Source organism: Meles meles, chromosome 7 (genome assembly GCF_922984935.1).
Source record: "Meles meles chromosome 7, mMelMel3.1 paternal haplotype, whole genome shotgun sequence".
Classification (NCBI taxonomy): domain Eukaryota; kingdom Metazoa; phylum Chordata; class Mammalia; order Carnivora; family Mustelidae; genus Meles; species Meles meles.
In genome coordinates, this window is record NC_060072.1 from 138,777,094 (window position 1) to 138,796,751 (window position 19,658).

General features: G+C 39.2%; 1 protein-coding gene across 1 annotated transcript in view; it reads right to left on the minus strand.

Moving 5' to 3' along the window:
* LOC123946516 (ankyrin repeat domain-containing protein 26-like) overlaps positions 1-19,658 on the minus strand; it is a 166,323-nt gene that overhangs the window by 21,448 nt on the left and 125,217 nt on the right. Inside the window, 1 exon segment of the mRNA XM_046011878.1 lies at positions 10,415-10,567. Within this exon segment, the coding sequence (XP_045867834.1) occupies positions 10,415-10,567 (153 nt within the window).

Here is a 19,658-nt window from a genome sequence, read left to right on the forward strand (position 1 = left end):
AAGCAGACTCCCTGCTGAGCTGGGAGCCTGACATGGGACTCGATCCCAGGACCTGGAGATCATGACCTGAGCCGAAGGCAGACATTTAACCATCTGAGCCACCCAGGTGCTCCTAAGCTTAATTTAATAATGACAAACAGTGCTAATCAGAAGAAGCCCATAACCAGAAGCAAGATCTAAGAGGTTTTTCTTTCCGTTTTCCCCCATTTAGGATGTCATTACCTGTGCATTTTTTATATATGACCTTTATTATGTTGAAGTATGTTCCTTCTAAACCTACTGTGTTGAGGGGTTTTGTTTGTTTGTTTGTTTGTTTGTTTAAGATTTTATTTACTTATTTGACAGAGATCACAAGTAGGCAGAGAGGCAGGCAGAGAGAGAAAGGAAGAAGCAGGCTCCCTGCATAGCAGAGAGCCCGATGTGGGGCTCGATCTCAGGACCCTGGGATCATGACCTGAACTGAAGGCAGAGGCTTTAACCCACTGAGCCACCCAGGGGCCCCTGTTGAGGGTTTTTATCATGAATTGATGTTTTACTTTGTTATCATGAATAGATGTTGCACTTTGTCAAATGCTGTTTTTTTTAAAAGATTTTATTTATTTATTTGACAGACAGAGATCACAAGTAGGCAGAGAGGCAGGCAGAGAGGTGGGGGGGAAGCGGGCTCCCTGCCGAGCAGGGAGCCCGATGTGGGGCTTGATCCCAGGACCCTGAGATCATGACCTGAGCCAAAGGCAGAGGATTTAACCCACTGAGCCACCCAGGTGCCCCTCAAATGTTTTTTCTACATCTTTTGAAATGATCAGATGATTCTTCTCCTTTTATTAATTTAGTGTATCACAATGATTGATTTGCTGATATTAAAACACCCCCATAACCTAGGAATAAATCCCATTTGATCATCGTGATGATTTTTTTAACGTATTGTTGGATTCCGTTTGCGAGTATTTTGTTGAGGATTTTTGCGTCCATGTGCACCAAAGAGATTGGCTTAGAGTTCTTTTTGGGGTGTCTTTGTCTCATTTTGGTATCAGGGTAATACTGGCCTCATAGAATGAATTTGGAGTTTTTCCTTCCTTTTCTGTTTTTTTGAATAGTTTGAGAATAGATACTAACTCTTCCTTTAAATGCTCGGTATAGTTTGCCTCTGGTCCTGGACTTGTGTTTGTTCATAGTTTTTGGATTAATGATTCAATTTTTTTGCTGGTTTTCAGTCTGTTCAAATTTTCTATTCTTGTTTCAGTTCTGGTAATTTATATGTTTCTAGGAATTTGTCCATTTCTTCTACATTGTCCACATTGCTGGCATATAGTTGTTCATGATATCCTTTTATAATTGTCTGCATTTCTGTGGTGTTGGTTGTTATTTCTCCTCTCTCATCTGTGATATTATTTGGGTCCTTCTTCTCTTCTTTCTGATAGCTCTGGCTAAAGCTTTATCGGTTTTATTCATTTTTTCAAAGAACCAGCTCCTGGTTTCATTGATCTCTTCTATTTTTGTCTTTTTAAAGTTTCTATAGTGTTTTCTTCTGCTCTAATTTTTAAAAAAAAAAATTTATTTGAGAGAAAGAGAAAGTGGGGAGAGGGTCAAATGGAGAGGGAATGAGAGAATCCTCAAGTAGACTCCCCACTAAGTACAGAGCCAAAAGCAGGGCTCAATCCCAGGACTCTGAGATCACGACCTGAGCTGAAATCAAGAGTCTGCTGCTTAACCAACTGAGCTACCCACTACTACTACTGCTCTAATTTTTATTATCTCCGTCCTTCTGCTGACTTCAGGCTTCATTTCTTGTTCTTTTTCTAGCTTCTTTAGGTGAAGGTTAGGCTGTTTTTAGATTTTTCTTCTTTCTTGACGTAGGCCTGTATTGCTATATACTTCCGTCTTAGAACCATATTTACTGTATCTCAAAAGTTTGGGCAATTGTGTTTTCATTTTCATTTGCTTCCATGTATTTTTTAAAAATTTATTCTTTTATTTCCTTTTGGTCCATTCATTGTTTAGTAGAATGTTACTTAACCCACATGTATTTGTGGTCTTTCAGAGTGTTTCCTGTGGCTGACTTCTAATTTAATAGTATTGTGATCAGAAAAGGTGCATGGTATGACTTCAGTCTTCTTGTATTTATTAAGACCGGTGTTGTGGGGATTATGGAGGGCACATATTGCATGGAGCACTGGGTGTGGTGCATAAACAATGAAGTTGGGAACACTGAAAAAAAAATAAAGTTAAATTTTAAAAAAAGACTTATTTTGTGGCCTAATATGTGATCTATTCTACAGAATGTTCCAGAATGTGGATTCTGTTGTTTAAGGATGGAATATTTTGAATATATCTCTTTAGTCCATCTAGTCCAGTGCATCATATAAAGCCACCGTTTCCTTGTTGAATTTCTGATCTGTCCATTGATGTAAGTGGTGTGTGAAAGTACGCAACTATTGGTTATTTCTATTCCTTCCTAAAATATCTGAATTGTACATTGTCTTCATGGATACCTTTGCAATTAGGAATAAAAGCAATGAATTTCATTTAAAACATATATAATAAAATTAAAGGGCCCTAGTATTATTGTATTATTATCAATTAGTTCTTTTATGTTAGTCATTAATTGTTTTATGTACTTGGGTGATCCCATGTTGGGTGCATAAATATTTACAATTCATAGCTCTTCTTCCTGTCAGACTGTCCTCTTTATTATGATATAGTGCTCTTGTCTCTTACTACAGTCTTTCTTTTAGACTCTCTTTTGTCCAATTTAAGTCTTACTATTCTGACTTTCTTCTGATATCCATTTGCAGGATACATGTTTTTTCCATCCCCTGACTTCCAATCTGCAAGTGTCCTTATGACAAAAATAAAACTCTTGCAAGCAGCTTATACATGGGTCTTGTTTCTTCTTCTCCTTCTCCTTCTCCTTCTTCTTTAATCCACTCTGACATCCTGTGTCTTTTGATTGGAGCACTTACCCCATTTATATCCAAAGTAATTATCGATAGATATGTATTTGTCATTTTACTACTTGCTTTGTGGTTGTTTCTGGAGATTTTCTCTGATCATTTTTTGTGTCTTCGATGTTTTACTGGTTTTAGTGATATATTTGGATTTCTTTCTCCTCTTTGAGTGTTTATCAGTGGTTTTGATTTCTTTTTAGAGAGGGCACAAGTGGAGTGGGGAGAGGGAAAGAGAATCTTAAGCAGACTCCATGGCCGGAATAGAGTGCAGTGCAGGGATCAATCTCACAACCCTGAGATTATGACCTGAGCTGAAATCAAGTCAGATGCTTAACCAACTAAGCCACCCAGGCACCACTATTAGTGGTTTCTGATATGTAATTTGTATATAACCACTTCTGCATATAGCCGTCTATATTAAGCTGCTGGTCTTTCAGTTTGAGCCCATTCTTTTCTCTTCTCCCCATGATTTAGGTAAGGTATTATATTTTATATCCTTCTTTCCTGAGTTCCTTATTTTTTATATAAATGTTCATTTTTTGCTACTTTTGTGTTTCCTGCCTTATACTGTCACATTTGGTCTCTTCTTTCCACTCAAAGAGTCCCCTTTAATAGTTCTTGTGGCAGTCACAAACTCCTTTAGTTTTTAATCCGGGAAACTCTATATCTCCTATTCTGAGTAATAGGCTTGCTGGATAGAGTATTTTTGGCTACAGATTTTTCCCATTCACCACATTGAATAGATAATACCACTCCCTTCTGGCTTGCAAAGTTTCTGCTGAAAAACTTCCTGCTAGCCTTAAGGGGTTTCCCCTGGAAGTTACTGACTTGCTTTCCTGCTTTTAAGATGTTTTCTTTATCAGTATATTTTGAAAATTCAATTACAGTAGGTCTTGGTGTTGGCCTACTATTGTTGATTTTGATAGTTTTCGGTGTCTCCTGGATCTTGATGTCTGTTGCCTTCCCTAGATTAGGGAAGTTTTCTGCTATTATTTCTAGAAACAAGTTTTCTTACACCTTTTTTCTCCCTTCTTCTACTGGGACTCCTATAACATGAACGTTATTATATTTGATGGAGTCACTGAGTTCCCTAGGTCTGGTCTCATTTTGCATAATTCTTCTTTCTCTCCCTTCTTTGGCTTCATTGCTTTCCATTAATTTGACTTCTAAGTTGTTAATTTGTTCCTCTGTTTTTTTCCAGCCTGCTGTTCATTTCATTAGGTGTGCTTCTTGTCTCATTTATTCCATTCTTCATCTCTGATTCTTTTTTAACTCTTTTATCTCTGTTGTAAGGGTCTCACTGATGTTGTCCATCCTTTTCTCAAGTCCGGTGAGTATCCCTATGATCACTGCTTTAAATCCTCCATCAGCCATGATATTTACGTCTGTCTCACTTAAATCTCTGGACCCGTGGCCTTATCCTGTTCTCTCATTTGAGACAAATTCCTCTGTTTTCTCATTTTATCTAAGTGTCTACCAGCTTCTCTGTGTTAGAAAAGCCAGTTACATCATCTGCTCCCAAAAGTAATGGACTTATGTAAAAAGACATCATGTAGTGCCCAGGGTCTCGTGCTTAGGGGAGTATCTAGTGTGTGCTGCATGCACTCTGCTGTTGTGTTCTGGCTGCTCTATCCTTCAGGCCAGATATCTGCAGAGGCTCTCCCTAAGCGCTGTGGGCAGTGTTTGGTACCTGGCCTGAAGGTAGCAACTTTGAACTAGGTGTGCTCTGGTGTGCTTGTGAAATGAGACCTGTCACCACCTCCACTGGAACTGAGGCCCTCCCGAATCTGGTCAGATGTGGTGTGGGCAGGGGCTTGTGCTGATTTTCTGGGGGAAAGGCCTGCTGTGGTGGAACTGAGGCAAGAATGATTGAGCAGGGCAGTTCCACTGGAGTGCAAAGCGAGGGTGCTCGGTGTAAGCAGATTAGGCAGCCAGTGTCCGAGCTGCACTGCTTCCCACAGATGGCTCTCTGCTTGTGCTGAGAGGCAGTGGAGGGAAATGGCCTTTGTTCCCATAGAGGGGTCTCTGTGAACACTGCCTCTCAGGGAAATGCTCTGAGAAGAGTAATTTCCCTACTGTATGCCCCAGACAGCATTCAGATCACTGTTTCCATGCTGTATGTTCCCGGGTTGTTTGCCTGCCTTCTCTCCAAGAGCAGCACAGCGCCCTACAGGCTCTATCCCAGCCAAGCCCAGTGACCTTTATAAGTCCAGGTTTTAAGTCCCCCTGGTTGTAAGAACTCATGAAATTAAGCTCCTTTCACTTTCCAGTGTAGCCAGTGGCTACAGGGAAATGTTCTCTTTGTGCAGTCCCATGTCTCGCTCCTGCCCTTCTCCATGACCAAGACTCCCTTCTCCTCTGCAGCAGCCAGGACCTGTTTCTCTCCTTAACGACATCTCTGTACTTCCTACCTTCTTTGATGTGGCCTCTTCTCTCTATTAGTGGACTTTGTTCTCTTAGTCTTCAGGGATTAGGTGAACCTAGGCTCCTCTTACTCTGCCACCGTCTTCCTTTCTCTTAAGATATTTTTCTAAGATTCCCTTCAATTACAAATTATTACAACTGGCAGGAACGCCTTTTCAGAATTTCCCCTCAAGCTAGGGGAAAAGAAAAACTTGCAAGCAGAGAGACAATGTGATTTGAAGTATAATAGCTGAAAAATTAGAAATAGTTTAATAACCAAAATCTGACCTTTTACCTGATCTCCATTAACTGAAATTCTTAAAGAAATAGGCAGCTTTGAGTATTTTTTAATCAATCTAACACTCAATCTTTATTCTGTTTTCATCAGTGAGGAAATAAAGAGAACATTATGGAATCATTTTTAATCTTTTCATTAGAAAACCAAATGTACTATCCTTTGGCATTCTTTAAATTGAATATAACCTTCTCCTTTATCTTACTCCAAGCTTGTTTATGTGGGCAGATAAGTAAGACCACCTCGTCTTTACGTTGTGCCACAAAGCTTTCCCATATCATACAAACAGGCTTTGAAATTTTTTTTTTTTTTTTTTTTTGGAACTTAAACTGATTATCTACTACTTGTCTCTGATAACTCCATTAAATAAAACCTGATAATTTACAGCTGTATTCTGGAAATAATGTAATAAATGTTTATTCCATTAATTATGTATTGAGCTATTAAAGTACATATCTTTCTATTTAAACTAAAAGAAGATGGATAAAGACAACTGAGTTTTCTGAGAATGTAGGATCTGTGCCAAGAATAGGATCAACACGAGTGCTATACACAAGAACCAGGTCAAAAGAGTATCGAATTGTGAGTTGCAATTTTGGATTAGCAAGATTTCAAAACAGGAAAGCTGAAGGCCCAGAGTTCATCTTTTCCGTCCTAGATGGTGAAATTTACGGATGAGTCTACACTTTATAACAAGTTCATAAAACATAATGAAGTAAATAGTAGACAGCAGATCCTACAACCAAGATCTGATGAAAATGGATATGCGAGGCACTGAGTGAGAGACTAGAGATATGAATGGAGAAAAGAAATAGGACTCTAGCTTTTTGAGCCTAATTTCTCATTGGATCAGGGAGTCAGCAAGGCATAAGTTGGTAAAAGTCTCCTTTTTAAGAAGCAAAAAATGTCTACAGGAGTAAGGTTAAGCTCTACTACAGTGACTTTTATTATTACATAAGTGAGTGGTAATTCACCAGAGGACTAGGGAAGATGTCTCATAAAATTTGATTGGACAGTGACATAAGGATAGACATATAGATCAATGTATTAGAACTGACAATCTAAAAAGAAAATGCTACATTATGGTGAACTGACGTATAACGAGGGTATAAAAAAATTAAATGGAATAAGAATAGTCTTTTTAACAAATGGTACTAGGACAAATGGATATCCACATGCAAAGTAATAAAATTAGACCTCTACCTCATGGCATATATACAAAATTTACTCAAAACATAAGAGGTAAAACTATAAAACTCTTAGAAAAAAAACATAGGTGTATCATTTGTGACTGGATTTGGCAACAGTTTCTTAGATATGACACCAAAAGACAAAAAAAGATTAAGTATACTTCATCAAAATTAAACACGTCTTTGCTTCAAACATCACCATCAATAAAGCGAAAAGTCAAGCTACTGAATAAGAGAAAAGATTTGAAAATCTTATATCTGATAAGGGATCTGTATTTAGGATACGCAAATAACTCTTACAATAATGAAAAGACAATCCAATAAAGAAATGGACAAAATAATTGATTCGGTCTTTAAGGAAGATATAGAAATGGATAATAACACACGTAAAAAGATGAGATGCTCAACTCAACATAATTAAATTTTTGTGGGTTTTTTTTTTTTTTACATTTAATTTGTTTATTTGACAGACAGAGAGAACACAAGCAGGGGGAGCTGCAGAGGGAGAGGGAGAAGCAGGCCCTCTGCTGAGCAGGGAGCCTAATGCAAGGCTTGATGCTGGAGGCATCACAATTCCAGACTTCAAGCTCTATGACAAAGCTGTCATCATCAAGACAGTGTAGTACTGGCACAAAAACAGACACATAGATCAATGAAACAGAATAGAGAGCCCAGAAAGGGACCCTCAAGTCTATGGTCAACTGATCTTCAACAAAGCAGGAAAGAATGCCCAATGGAAAAAAGACAGTCTCTTCAACAAATGGTGCCATGGGCGCCTGGGTGGCTCAGTGGGTTAAAGCCTCTGCCTTCGGCTTGGGTCATGATTCCAGGGTCCTGGGATCGAGCCCCACATCGGGCTCTCTGCTCAGCAGGAAGCCTGCTTCCTCCTCTCTTCTCTCCCTGCCTGCCTCTCTGACTACTTGTAATCTCTGTCTATCAAATAAATAAATAAAATCTTAAAAAAAAAACAAATGGTGCCGGGAAAATTGAACAGCCACAAGCAGAAGAATGAAACTGGACCATCTCCTTATACCACACCCAAAAATAGACTCCAAATGGATGAAGGACCTCAATGTGAGAGACAGGAATCCATCATAATCCTTCAGGAGAACACAGACGGCAACCTCTTTGACCTCAGTCGCAAGAACTTCTTCCTAGAAACACCCCCAAAAGCAAGGGGCGCAAGGGCAAAAAATGAACTATCGGGACTTCGTCAAGAGCAAAAGCTTTTGCACAGCAAAGGAAACAGTTAACACAACCAAAAGACAACTGACAAAATGGGAGACGATATTTGCAAATGACATATCAGATATAGGGCTAGTATCCAAAATCTATAAAGAACTTATCATACTCAACACTTAAAGAACAAATAATCCAATCAGGAAATGGGCAGAGGACAGGAACAGACATTTCTGCAAAGAAGACACCCAAATGGCCAACAGACAGATGAAAAAGTGCTCAACATCACTTGGCACCAAGGAAATACAAATCAAAACTATACTGAGATACCATCTCACACTAGTCAGAATGGCTAAAATTAACAAGTCAGGAAACATCAGGTGTTGGCAAGGATGTGAAGAAAAGGGAACCCTCCTACACTGTTGGTGGGAATGTAAGCTGGTGCAGCCACTCTGGAAAACAGCATGGAGGTTCCTCAAGAAATTGAAAATAGAGCTACCTTATGACCCAGCAACCACATTACTGAGTATTTACCCTAAAGATACAAATGTAGGTATCCAAAGGGGCACGTGTACCCGAATGTTTATAGCAGCAATGTCCACAATAGCCAAACGATGGAAAGAACCTAGATGTCCATCAACAGATGAATGAATAAAGAAGATGTGGTATATATACACAATGGACTACTATGCAGCCATCAAAAGAAACGAAATCTTGCCATTTGCAATGATGTGGATGGAACTAAAGGGAGGGTATTATGCTGAGTGAGACAAGTCAATCAGAGAAAGACAATTATGATATGCGCTCTCTGATATGAGGAATTTGAGAGGCAACATGGGGGTTTGGGGGAGTAGGGAAGGAAAAATTGAAACAAGATGGGACTGGGGAGGGAGACAAACTCTTAATCTCAGGAAACAAACTGAGGGTTGCTGGAGGGGGGGAGGTGCAAGGGATGGGGTGGCTGGGTGATGAACATGGGGAGGGTATATGCTATGCTGAGGGCTGTGAATTCTTGAAGACCGATGAATCACAGACCTGTACCCCTGAAACAAATAATACATTATATGTTAATTTAAAAAAAAAAAGACTGAGAGATGGTGAAATCAACCCAATTAACTGAGAGGATACAAATGTGATGGCAGGGAAATAAAAACAGATGTCTAGACAATAACTAAATGAACGTTCACAGCAGCATTGTTAATGGCCAAAAAGTGGAAACAACCCAAAGGTGCATCAAATGATGAATGATCAAGGGTTTTAGCCCCCAGTGGAGTACTGTTTGATAATAAGGAATGAAGCACTGATATATGCTATGACACAGATGAACCCCAAAAACATTAAGCGAAGGAAGCTAGTCGCAAAGGACCACACACTGTGTGATTCCTATACATAAGAAATATTCAGAATGGGCAACTCTACAGAGGCGGGAAGTAGACTGGTGGTTGCCTGAGCCTGGGGGCAACGATTAAGGGTTTCTTTTCAGGGTCATTAAAATGTTCTACTTGATGGCAGTAATGGTTGCTCAACTCTATCAATATACTCAGAAACATTGAACTACACATATTAAATGGGTGAATTGTATGGAATGTGTATTCTATCTCAATAAAGCTTTAAAAAAAATCCAATGGCAACACCTAGATAATTTTCTTAATTCTCTCTTTTGGGTGTATACATGATCTAAATATTTCTGTGCATTTATTATATATTGAAGAGGAAAAGAAAACAAAGGAAATGTCTAAGTTCAACTGGTTTGGGAAATCACTTTTCTATACAAGTTATCCTGAAATCAGTACAGATTCTGTATCCATTCAAAAGAGTGGAGATGAAAAATAAGACAAGTTTCTGGAACATTCTATTAAACATTATCTTCTGCTTTTACACGGCTTAGCTCATCACGATAACAGAGATATCATTAAAAAACATTGTTTAGCGCACCTGGGTGGCTCAGTTGGTTAAGCATCCAACTGGGGATTTTAGCTCAGGTCATGATCTTATGGGTCATGGAATCAAGCCAGCATGGGGCTCTTTCTGGGAAGGGGTCTGTTTGAAATTCTCTCCATCTCCCTCTGCCTCTCCGACCCCCACCCCCACCACAAATAAATAAATAAGTCTTTTAGAAAAATTATTTAGTAGGAAAAAAGTCCCAATTTCTGTGAGGAATGACGTGTAAGTTTCAACTTTCCTAAGGGTAACTACTATAAGAGAAAAATGTATAACACAAATAACAGAATGAGAGTCAAAGTTTAAGAAATAAGTACATTGTGGGGATACTAAAATTATATTAAATTAATTATAATGAAAATACAGAAGGAAGTGGTCCATGGAAATAAGCATCCTAAAACACTTCATATTATTTAACCAACTACAGATTAACTTGACATGTGACATTTCATACATACCTGATTCCTACTCTGAGCCAGTTTTTTCTTTAAGTCCTGTACCTCATCTTCTAAATTCGTACGACAACGTGATGTCTCCTCCAGTGAAGCCTCTGACATAGATAGTTTTTTTAGGGTATCGGCCAGTTCTTCTTGAAGTTGTCTCACAGCGACCTAATAAGACATTTCTGTTACTGGTTTTATAAATCATCTTACTATTAAATTATGTTAACAACATATAACTTTAACCTATGTACTCGGAAAATTTCAGTACAAACATCAGTTCATCTCCTTTTCCTATCATGTACACATTATGGCTGTTTAATGAATTTGGTTAAAGACACAAAAAGATGTTATCCTGCCTAGTCAGTATTATGTTACTGAGATAATTAGTTCAGCCCCACTATCCATTCCTTGTGGATGAATTTTCGCAAAGCTTCCCAATCGACTGAAGTCTCAAGAACAAATGGGTATATAGGTGGGACTAACACTGGTAAATTCTACCGTATGAAATGTTTTCCCTCTTCTTTATTAGAGGCTTCAGTTAATGTCAGAGTTCCTCACATGTTCAATCCTCTGCTCAAACCCTTTTAACAGATAACTATCTCAGAACATAAGTGAAGTCATTCTAATGGCCTTCAAGACCCTAGATGACCTGGCTTTCACCTCTCCCCCTGACCTCCATTCCTGCTACACAAGAATCCTGCCACCCCTCATTAATCTGAAAATGGAGATCCAATGCCCAATTAATAAATTACAGAGCTACAATTCTCCTTGTGTTGGACAAACTTATGCCCAAATGATAGTAATTGAGCTTTGAAATGAGCAAATTATTTGTAAAATTGCTTAAAAAATTATAAATAGCAGTGGGAAGATTAAATCAAATATAGTTTTGCTAAAGCTCATCACAGTTGTCCCAAATTATGATTTAATGAAAAGTAAGGGCCTTCAAAGGATTAAAAGGTCATAAGAATACATGATTTCAGACTAAAAATTCAAATTTATATAAATAGGAATAAAATTATGCCAGCCTAAAATGTATATAAAGCTACCATGTATAGTTTGTATAAATGTATAAATGTTTCAAAGTATATATGTATATGTATATATACATATATTTATGCTTATATATATATATATACTTATACTTATGTATATATGTATAAAAAGTACTGAGATACTGTACATCCTAGGATAACATCCTAGCCCAAAGCCAGCCTCAATAGCCCAACATGTGCATGAACGAGGTTTTAGAAGATTCTAGTTCCCAGCTTCCAGTCATCCCAGGTGATGCCAAATGAAGAAGAAATGAGTTGGCCTTACTCAGCCTTGTCCAAAGATTTGTGAACAAGATAAATGCTGTTTTGAGCCACTAGGTTATGAGATGGTTTATTATACAGCAATAAATAACTGAAACAGACACTGATATTAAAATGGGATGCTGCCATTAAAAATAACCCAAAAAACTAAAACTAAACCTTCTTTGAACCAGGTGGTGGGTGGAACCTGAAAGAAGACTGAGAGTGAGAAGCAGAGAAGAGTAAGAATGAAAACCAAAAGGGCTTCCAATGACTGTTTGCGGAAACCTGACGGCCCTTGAAGAGGCTTACAGCAAAGGCTTCTAGACAAGTGAAGAAAATGACACTAGAGGGAAAAGGAACTCGTGCCACAAACCACTTGAAAGTAAAACTGACAGGAGAGAGAAGCTAAAGAAAGACTATTCAATATGAAGGAACCAGGACTTACTGGGTTCATCTACCTGTTCCTCATTTACAGCCTCTCCACATGCTGTATTGTCAAATAACGCTAAAATAAAGAAATGGCTTCTGAGATAAAAGCAAATCCTGGAAGACACGGCCTATGGGTGAAGCCAAAACTATAAACCCTTTATTAAGACTTGAGAAGGATTTAAGATGTGCCTCAAATTTCTTTAAGGATCTTAAGAGTATGAGAATTTGAAAGGCATTGTCAAATGAGAGCTGCACAGGAAACCTGAGGTGAAAAGCTTATCTCAAAAAGACCCAGGAGAATGGCTTTTCTAATGGCATGAAATCCAATCATATTCACGGAAAACTCAAAAAACGAAGAGAATTATAGTAGCAAAAACAGTGTTTGCGAGCTTGGACTAAAAGAGACCAAGATAGTACAAACTAAAAATAGGCCATTGAGTCTTAGAAGTCCCACCAGGAGGAAGCAGGCTGAAAAAGCAGCTACAAACACAGGTCATTCCTTAGGAAAAGGACAGAACCAAGAGCTCAAAGAGTAAAGCAAACAGCCATGGAGAAGCATTCGGGTGGTTAGGACCAAGTCCTAACTGAAGAACTGACAGCATGCTTCAGGGTGTGTTTCAAAACTGCTATGGACTAGTGTGCCTCCCATCTGCTTTCAATGGGAGAGTCCTCAGCAGGTTACCAGAGTGTTCCATTTTGAGTGGTAGAGAACTGTCTTCCTTAATTCACAAGGGTTCACTTGCACTCAAGGGACTATACTTCAGGCACCTTATCCCTGCTGTACCTGACTAAGATGATAAGATGTTGGACTCAGGCCTAAACCCAGTGCCAGGAGAACTGAGATTTATGGGAGGTATGGTGGGGAGGTGAGTGTATTTTTCATGTGGGAGGAATATAAAAAATTGTGGCTAGTGGGTAAATCACGCTGCTTTTTAAATGTGTGCATAGGTTTTTGTGTTTTTTTTTTTTTACCTATTTTTAATTAACTTATTTATTTTTTCAACGTAACAGTATTCATTGTTTTTGCACAACACCCAGTGCTCCATGCAATACGTGCCCTCCCTATTATCCACCACCTGGTTCCCCCAACCTCCCACCCCTGCCCCTTCAAAACCCTCAGGTTGTTTTTCAGAGTCCATTGTCGCCTATGGTTCGCCTCCCCTTCCAATTTCCCTCAACTTCCTTCTCCTCTCCATCTCCCAAGGTCCTCCATGTTATTTGTTATGCTCCACAAATAAGTGAAATCATATGATACTTGACTCTCTCTGCTTGACCTATTTCACTCAGCATAATCACTTCCAGTCCCGTCCATGTTGCTCCAAAAGTTGGGTATTCATCTGTCCTTTTTTTTCTTTTTAATAAACATATAATGTATTTTTATCCTCAGGGGTACAGGTCTGTGAATCACCAGGTTTACACACTTCACAGCACTCACGATAGCACATACCCTCCCCAATGTCCATAACCCCCTCCCCCTCTCCCAACCCCACCTCCCCCCAGCAACCCCCAACATGGGGGGTTAGGGGGATAGGAGAAGAATAAATGAAACAAGATGGGATTGGGAGGGAGAAAAACCATAAGTGACTCTTAATCTCATAGGTTTTACATATTCATTCCATTAAAAAAAAAAAAAAAGACCATGGGCCTATCTTAGTGACTTTCTCCTAACACAATATGGTGAATTGTGAGCATCACAATGTGTATTCCAAGGCTAGGTTGCAAAAGACAATAGAGCTTCTGCCTTGCTCTGCAGCTCAGGCAGCTTTGTTGGAATTGAGCCCCCCATCTTGTAAGAAAGTTCAGGCCACAAAGAGTCCAGGTGTGCCTTCAGTGTTTCGGGGGTGTTTCGGGTGCCTGCCCCAACGATAGCCCTAGGCAATAGCCAGCATCAACACCACCAGATGTGAGTGAACAAATCTTCAAACAGGTCCAGCCCCAAGCCTTTCAGCTGCCCCACCTGAAGCTAGGGGAAGAGAAACAAGCTGTCCTGGCCACGCTTTTCCTAACAGTAGATTTGTCAACAAAATAAATGTTATTTATTTAAGCCACTAAACGTTGGGGAGTTCGTTAAGAAAAAACAAACAGATAGAAAAACGGATGACAAGAAGAGTTAATAAGATACATAATTTATACAGTAGAAACTAGTCTCCATTAAAGTGGGAAGTAATAAATGTTAAGATTAATTTTTTTTAATTTTTTAAAATTTATTCATTTGGGAGAGATATGGAGAGACAGAGCACAAGCAGGGGGAGAGGCAGAGGAGAGGGAGAAGCAGACTCCCTGCTGAGCTGGGAGCCTGACATGGGACTCGATCCCAGGACCTGGAGACCATGACCTGAGCCGAAGGCAGACATTTAACCATCTGAGCCACCCAGGTGCTCCTAAGCTTAATTTAATAATGACAAACAGTGCTAATCAGAAGAAGCCCATAACCAGAAGCAAGATCTAAGAGGTTTTTCTTTCCGTTTTCCCCCATTTAGGATGTCATTACCTGTGCATTTTTTATATATGACCTTTATTATGTTGAAGTATGTTCCTTCTAAACCTACTGTGTTGAGGGGTTTTGTTTGTTTGTTTGTTTGTTTGTTTAAGATTTTATTTACTTATTTGACAGAGATCACAAGTAGGCAGAGAGGCAGGCAGAGAGAGAAAGGAAGAAGCAGGCTCCCTGCATAGCAGAGAGCCCGATGTGGGGCTCGATCTCAGGACCCTGGGATCATGACCTGAACTGAAGGCAGAGGCTTTAACCCACTGAGCCACCCAGGTGCCCCTGTTGAGGGTTTTTATCATGAATTGATGTTTTACTTTGTTATCATGAATAGATGTTGCACTTTGTCAAATGCTATTTTTTTTAAAAGATTTTATTTATTTATTTGACAGACAGAGATCACAAGTAGGCAGAGAGGCAGGCAGAGAGGTGGGGGGGAAGCGGGCTCCCTGCCGAGCAGGGAGCCCGATGTGGGGCTTGATCCCAGGACCCTGAGATCATGACCTGAGCCAAAGGCAGAGGATTTAACCCACTGAGCCACCCAGGTGCCCCTCAAATGTTTTTTCTACATCTTTTGAAATGATCAGATGATTCTTCTCCTTTTATTAATTTAGTGTATCACAATGATTGATTTGCTGATATTAAAACACCCCCATAACCTAGGAATAAATCCCATTTGATCATCGTGATGATTTTTTTAATGTATTGTTGGATTCCGTTTGCGAGTATTTTGTTGAGGATTTTTGCGTCCATGTTCACCAAAGAGATTGGCTTAGAGTTCTTTTTGGGGTGTCTTTGTCTCATTTTGGTATCAGGGTAATACTGGCCTCATAGAATGAATTTGGAGTTTTTCCTTCCTTTTCTGTTTTTTTGAATAGTTTGAGAATAGATACTAACTCTTCCTTTAAATGCTCGGTAGAATTTGCCTCTGGTCCTGGACTTGTGTTTGTTCATAGTTTTTGGATTAATGATTCAATTTTTTTGCTGGTTTTCAGTCTGTTCAAATTTTCTATTCTTGTTTCAGTTCTGGTAATTTATATGTTTCTAGGAATTTGTCCATTTCTTCTACATTGTCCACATTGCTGGCATATAGTTGTTCATGATATCCTTTTATAATTGTCTGCATTTCTGTGGTGTTGGTTGTTATTTCTCCTCTCTCATCTGTGATATTATTTGGGTCCTTCTTCTCTTCTTTCTGATAGCTCTGGCTAAAGCTTTATCGGTTTTATTCATTTTTTCAAAGAACCAGCTCCTGGTTTCATTGATCTCTTCTATTTTTGTCTTTTTAAAGTTTCTATAGTGTTTTCTTCTGCTCTAATTTTTAAAAAAAAAAATTTATTTGAGAGAAAGAGAAAGTGGGGAGAGGGTCAAATGGAGAGGGAATGAGAGAATCCTCAAGTAGACTCCCCACTAAGTACAGAGCCAAAAGCAGGGCTCAATCCCAGGACTCTGAGATCACGACCTGAGCTGAAATCAAGAGTCTGCTGCTTAACCAACTGAGCTACCCACTACTACTACTGCTCTAATTTTTATTATCTCCGTCCTTCTGCTGACTTCAGGCTTCATTTCTTGTTCTTTTTCTAGCTTCTTTAGGTGAAGGTTAGGCTGTTTTTAGATTTTTCTTCTTTCTTGACGTAGGCCTGTATTGCTATATACTTCCGTCTTAGAACCATATTTACTGTATCTCAAAAGTTTGGGCAATTGTGTTTTCATTTTCATTTGCTTCCATGTATTTTTTAAAAATTTATTCTTTTATTTCCTTTTGGTCCATTCATTGTTTAGTAGAATGTTACTTAACCCACATGTATTTGTGGTCTTTCAGAGTGTTTCCTGTGGCTGACTTCTAATTTAATAGTATTGTGATCAGAAAAGGTGCATGGTATGACTTCAGTCTTCTTGTATTTATTAAGACCGGTGTTGTGGGGATTATGGAGGGCACATATTGCATGGAGCACTGGGTGTGGTGCATAAACAATGAAGTTGGGAACACTGAAAAAAAAAATAAAGTTAAATTTTAAAAAAAGACTTATTTTGTGGCCTAATATGTGATCTATTCTACAGAATGTTCCAGAATGTGGATTCTGTTGTTTAAGGATGGAATATTTTGAATATATCTCTTTAGTCCATCTAGTCCAGTGCATCATATAAAGCCACCGTTTCCTTGTTGAATTTCTGATCTGTCCATTGATGTAAGTGGTGTGTGAAAGTACGCAACTATTGGTTATTTCTATTCCTTCCTAAAATATCTGAATTGTACATTGTCTTCATGGATACCTTTGCAATTAGGAATAAAAGCAATGAATTTCATTTAAAACATATATAATAAAATTAAAGGGCCCTAGTATTATTGTATTATTATCAATTAGTTCTTTTATGTTAGTCATTAATTGTTTTATGTACTTGGGTGATCCCATGTTGGGTGCATAAATATTTACAATTCATAGCTCTTCTTCCTGTCAGACTGTCCTCTTTATTATGATATAGTGCTCTTGTCTCTTACTACAGTCTTTCTTTTAGACTCTCTTTTGTCCAATTTAAGTCTTACTATTCTGACTTTCTTCTGATATCCATTTGCAGGATACATGTTTTTTCCATCCCCTGACTTCCAATCTGCAAGTGTCCTTATGACAAAAATAAAACTCTTGCAAGCAGCTTATACATGGGTCTTGTTTCTTCTTCTCCTTCTCCTTCTCCTTCTTCTTTAATCCACTCTGACATCCTGTGTCTTTTGATTGGAGCACTTACCCCATTTATATCCAAAGTAATTATCGATAGATATGTATTTGTCATTTTACTACTTGCTTTGTGGTTGTTTCTGGAGATTTTCTCTGATCATTTTTTGTGTCTTCGATGTTTTACTGGTTTTAGTGATATATTTGGATTTCTTTCTCCTCTTTGAGTGTTTATCAGTGGTTTTGATTTCTTTTTAGAGAGGGCACAAGTGGAGTGGGGAGAGGGAAAGAGAATCTTAAGCAGACTCCATGGCCGGAATAGAGTGCAGTGCAGGGATCAATCTCACAACCCTGAGATTATGACCTGAGCTGAAATCAAGTCAGATGCTTAACCAACTAAGCCACCCAGGCACCACTATTAGTGGTTTCTGATATGTAATTTGTATATAACCACTTCTGCATATAGCCGTCTATATTAAGCTGCTGGTCTTTCAGTTTGAGCCCATTCTTTTCTCTTCTCCCCATGATTTAGGTAAGGTATTATATTTTATATCCTTCTTTCCTGAGTTCCTTATTTTTTATATAAATGTTCATTTTTTGCTACTTTTGTGTTTCCTGCCTTATACTGTCACATTTGGTCTCTTCTTTCCACTCAAAGAGTCCCCTTTAATAGTTCTTGTGGCAGTCACAAACTCCTTTAGTTTTTAATCCGGGAAACTCTATATCTCCTATTCTGAGTAATAGGCTTGCTGGATAGAGTATTTTTGGCTACAGATTTTTCCCATTCACCACATTGAATAGATAATACCACTCCCTTCTGGCTTGCAAAGTTTCTGCTGAAAAACTTCCTGCTAGCCTTAAGGGGTTTCCCCTGGAAGTTACTGACTTGCTTTCCTGCTTTTAAGATGTTTTCTTTATCAGTATATTTTGAAAATTCAATTACAGTAGGTCTTGGTGTTGGCCTACTATTGTTGATTTTGATAGTTTTCGGTGTCTCCTGGATCTTGATGTCTGTTGCCTTCCCTAGATTAGGGAAGTTTTCTGCTATTATTTCTAGAAACAAGTTTTCTTACACCTTTTTTCTCCCTTCTTCTACTGGGACTCCTATAACATGAACGTTATTATATTTGATGGAGTCACTGAGTTCCCTAGGTCTGGTCTCATTTTGCATAATTCTTCTTTCTCTCCCTTCTTTGGCTTCATTGCTTTCCATTAATTTGACTTCTAAGTTGTTAATTTGTTCCTCTGTTTTTTTCCAGCCTGCTGTTCATTTCATTAGGTGTGCTTCTTGTCTCATTTATTCCATTCTTCATCTCTGATTCTTTTTTAACTCTTTTATCTCTGTTGTAAGGGTCTCACTGATGTTGTCCATCCTTTTCTCAAGTCCGGTGAGTATCCCTATGATCACTGCTTTAAATCCTCCATCAGCCATGATATTTACGTCTGTCTCACTTAAATCTCTGGACCCGTGGCCTTATCCTGTTCTCTCATTTGAGACAAATTCCTCTGTTTTCTCATTTTATCTAAGTGTCTACCAGCTTCTCTGTGTTAGAAAAGCCAGTTACATCATCTGCTCCCAAAAGTAATGGACTTATGTAAAAAGACATCATGTAGTGCCCAGGGTCTCGTGCTTAGGGGAGTATCTAGTGTGTGCTGCATGCACTCTGCTGTTGTGTTCTGGCTGCTCTATCCTTCAGGCCAGATATCTGCAGAGGCTCTCCCTAAGCGCTGTGGGCAGTGTTTGGTACCTGGCCTGAAGGTAGCAACTTTGAACTAGGTGTGCTCTGGTGTGCTTGTGAAATGAGACCTGTCACCACCTCCACTGGAACTGAGGCCCTCCCGAATCTGGTCAGATGTGGTGTGGGCAGGGGCTTGTGCTGATTTTCTGGGGGAAAGGCCTGCTGTGGTGGAACTGAGGCAAGAATGATTGAGCAGGGCAGTTCCACTGGAGTGCAAAGCGAGGGTGCTCGGTGTAAGCAGATTAGGCAGCCAGTGTCCGAGCTGCACTGCTTCCCACAGATGGCTCTCTGCTTGTGCTGAGAGGCAGTGGAGGGAAATGGCCTTTGTTCCCATAGAGGGGTCTCTGTGAACACTGCCTCTCAGGGAAATGCTCTGAGAAGAGTAATTTCCCTACTGTATGCCCCAGACAGCATTCAGATCACTGTTTCCATGCTGTATGTTCCCGGGTTGTTTGCCTGCCTTCTCTCCAAGAGCAGCACAGCGCCCTACAGGCTCTATCCCAGCCAAGCCCAGTGACCTTTATAAGTCCAGGTTTTAAGTCCCCCTGGTTGTAAGAACTCATGAAATTAAGCTCCTTTCACTTTCCAGTGTAGCCAGTGGCTACAGGGAAATGTTCTCTTTGTGCAGTCCCATGT